We start from the raw sequence: 2,743 nt of genomic DNA, 5'->3' as shown, positions 1-2,743 counted from the left end.
ACCATAATCTCTCTATTTTTTCCTTATTTCTTGCCTTCATCTCATTCAGATTTTATTATAATAATAATATATAAAAGTATACATTTCACTATTTTATATATTTTTTTAATTACATTTAACAAAATCCAAGTCAAGTCAAACGGAGCTAAATAAAGGCAGAATACATGTGACACAATGGTTTAAAAGAGGAGAACTATCAAGCACATCCAAAGGTAAACATAATCCATAGCCATGGCCAACTTCCTCCAAACCTTAATTCCTCTGATATCCTTGCTCCTCGCCGCGGCCAACTCTGAAACAACCTACTACGATTCCACCAACCTAAACCAAGACCTCCCTATTTACCAAGGCGACGCCCACTTCCACAGCCCTTTATACCGCCTCACGAAAACCAACGCTTCCGGCTACCCACAGAAGAACAGTGTCGGCCGAGTCCTGGATCCCGGGATCTTTAAGTTTGAGGGGCTATTCCTCTTCACATGTCTCTTTCAATTTGTTATCACTCCCGTAGACACCACGCCAGCCGACGGCCTCACCTTCTTCATCGCCCCCGCCGGCACCACCATCCCCGACGGCAGCGGCGGCGCCAACTTTGGAGTGTTCAGCCCACAGGGGCCGAATTCCAACATTTTCGCAGTTGAATTCGATACCTTCTTCAACGCTGGAATAGATGCCACGAGTTTCCCTCATGTTGGGATTGATATCGAAAGTCCAATATCAAGTAACTTGACGGTTATCGGGAACGATCTGATCGGTAATGTGGTGAGTGCAAGGATATTTTACGAACAAGTTACTAATTTCTTGAATGTTAGTGTGGCAATGGGAGGAAAGAGGTTTGAGGTGAGCTATGTGGTTGATTTGAGCAGTATTCTTCAGAAAGAGAGTCAAGTGGGCCTCTCTGCCGCTACCGGTGAAGGAGTAGCCATTTTCGACATCAGAACTTGGCTATTTAACTTCATCAAAGGTTCTCCGACGGTCGACAACTATTTGTCGACTGCCTAGTTTATGTAGTGAATAAAGACTTAGTCACTCATGTGTACCGAGTCCAATAATAAAATCACCAATCTCTATATTTCTACTAATAGATGAGATGGAAATTGAACCCATTCCTAGCTTTCGATTTATAACTTACCCCGTTCCATATTAATTGACACTGTTTGACTTGGCCTGCGACCTTATGCTTAGTAAAATATGATTCTTTTAGTAGTACAAGAATAATAAATAATTATAAACAACCTAGTGCTCGATTAATTGAGACCAATTAATTGACACTATTAGATTAGGAGATACTACTCCTTTCGTTCCCATTAATTGACACCAATTTTTCTTTGCGTCCGTCCCTTAATTAATTGATATCCTTGGTTTACACTCCTTTTATCCTCTATTGATTGGCAAGGATTTTAAGAAATGTACTGGAAAATAGGAGAAAAAAAAGTTAATAGAAGATGAATCTTACTTTCGTATATAGTTTTTATAATTATTCTCTTTTCTACTTTATACTCTGTTTATCTAACCTTTAAATATCAATTTTTTTAAATCTATTTTCCAGAGAAAGATACAAATAGAATGTGATGGATGAAGTATAATTAAGTTTATTTATCTAACTAACGAGTTATTTAATGTAATTAATTTATTTTTTCTATATTTATATATATATACTTAGGGTTGTGATAAATTGCTAACTAATTAGCAATTCCAAATTGATACCAATTCTTAGCCATTAAATTAGAAGATCTAGTGGTTGAAATAATGACACATGTATTATATTTAAAATTTTAAATAATTAGTAAATAAATTTAATGGTTAACTGCTCCAAAGAGCATGAACTTTTGCAAAAAGTTTGATATTTCCATCAATTTCAAATGTTGCACCAAAAATCACGAACTTTGCCGGGTTGTGCAAATTTCCCATCTGACCCGACCCGACAGTTTTCCGGTGTAAACTTATCCTACGTGGCAGCTGGAACACTAAACGATGTCGTTTTGTGTTTTGAAATTTTTCTTTTCAAAAAATCAGTGAACTCCCTTAATCTCCACTCTCCTCACTTCACTTCGCCCAAATCCGTCACCTTCCACCTCCACCATCATTTACCGCCGGCCCGTCACCTCCACCATAACCCCGGCGATTCGCCGTCGGAGAAGTACCGAGAGTCTCCCCTCTCTGCTATCTCCCTCGCCCGACGGAGATACCCAACAGAGAAATCCCCAAAATCCCATCGACACCCCGATTCAATCGGAGCTTTCAGGGCTTCGGACGCAGTAGCAGCAGCGCACCACCGCGCACTCCCCCGCCGTCTCCCCCATCTTGCTCCCCCTCCTTCTGATTTTCGTGCCGCCGCGCTAGCTCGTCAACGCCGCCACTGTCGTCAGCAGCGGCTGTCTCTTCGCCATAAAGTAACAAAACGAAGTTCTACTTTGGCCAATAAAATATACTCCCTCCGTCCCACATAATTTGGGGCACTTTGACCCGACACGGGTTTTAAGAAATCTAATGAAAAGTGGGTTGAAAAAGTTGGTGGGATGTGGGTCCTACTTTTAAAGTATTAGTTTTATAATAAAATGTGAGTAGAAATGAGTTAGTGAAGTATGAGGTCTACTACCAAAAATGTTAAAAGTGAAATGAGTAAAATTATGTGGGACGGCCCGAAATAGAATAATGGGTAAAATTATGTGGGACGTATAGTTACAAAACTATTTTTATGGAAAGCATGAACTATAGTTCCCTATTTAAAAATATAGTAACA

The 2,743-nt window shown here is 39.7% G+C and overlaps 1 protein-coding gene across 1 annotated transcript; it reads left to right on the top strand.

The window, feature by feature from the left end:
- Window positions 1-231: 231 nt before the first annotated feature.
- On the top strand, window positions 232-1,002 carry LOC125220519 (mannose/glucose-specific lectin-like). Its single transcript, XM_048122682.2, has one exon. It carries the CDS (start codon window positions 232-234, stop codon window positions 1,000-1,002), a length of 771 nt encoding a protein of 256 aa, XP_047978639.2.
- Window positions 1,003-2,743: the final 1,741 nt, after the last annotated feature.

The sequence above is a fragment of the Salvia hispanica genome, chromosome 1 (genome assembly GCF_029641045.1).
Source record: "Salvia hispanica isolate PSC_SH4W2 chromosome 1, Shi_PSC_v1, whole genome shotgun sequence".
NCBI classification, from domain to species: Eukaryota; Viridiplantae; Streptophyta; class Magnoliopsida; order Lamiales; family Lamiaceae; genus Salvia; species Salvia hispanica.
The sequence above is the reverse complement of the archived record's forward strand: the minus strand, read 5'-3'. Positions and strand labels throughout refer to the sequence as shown.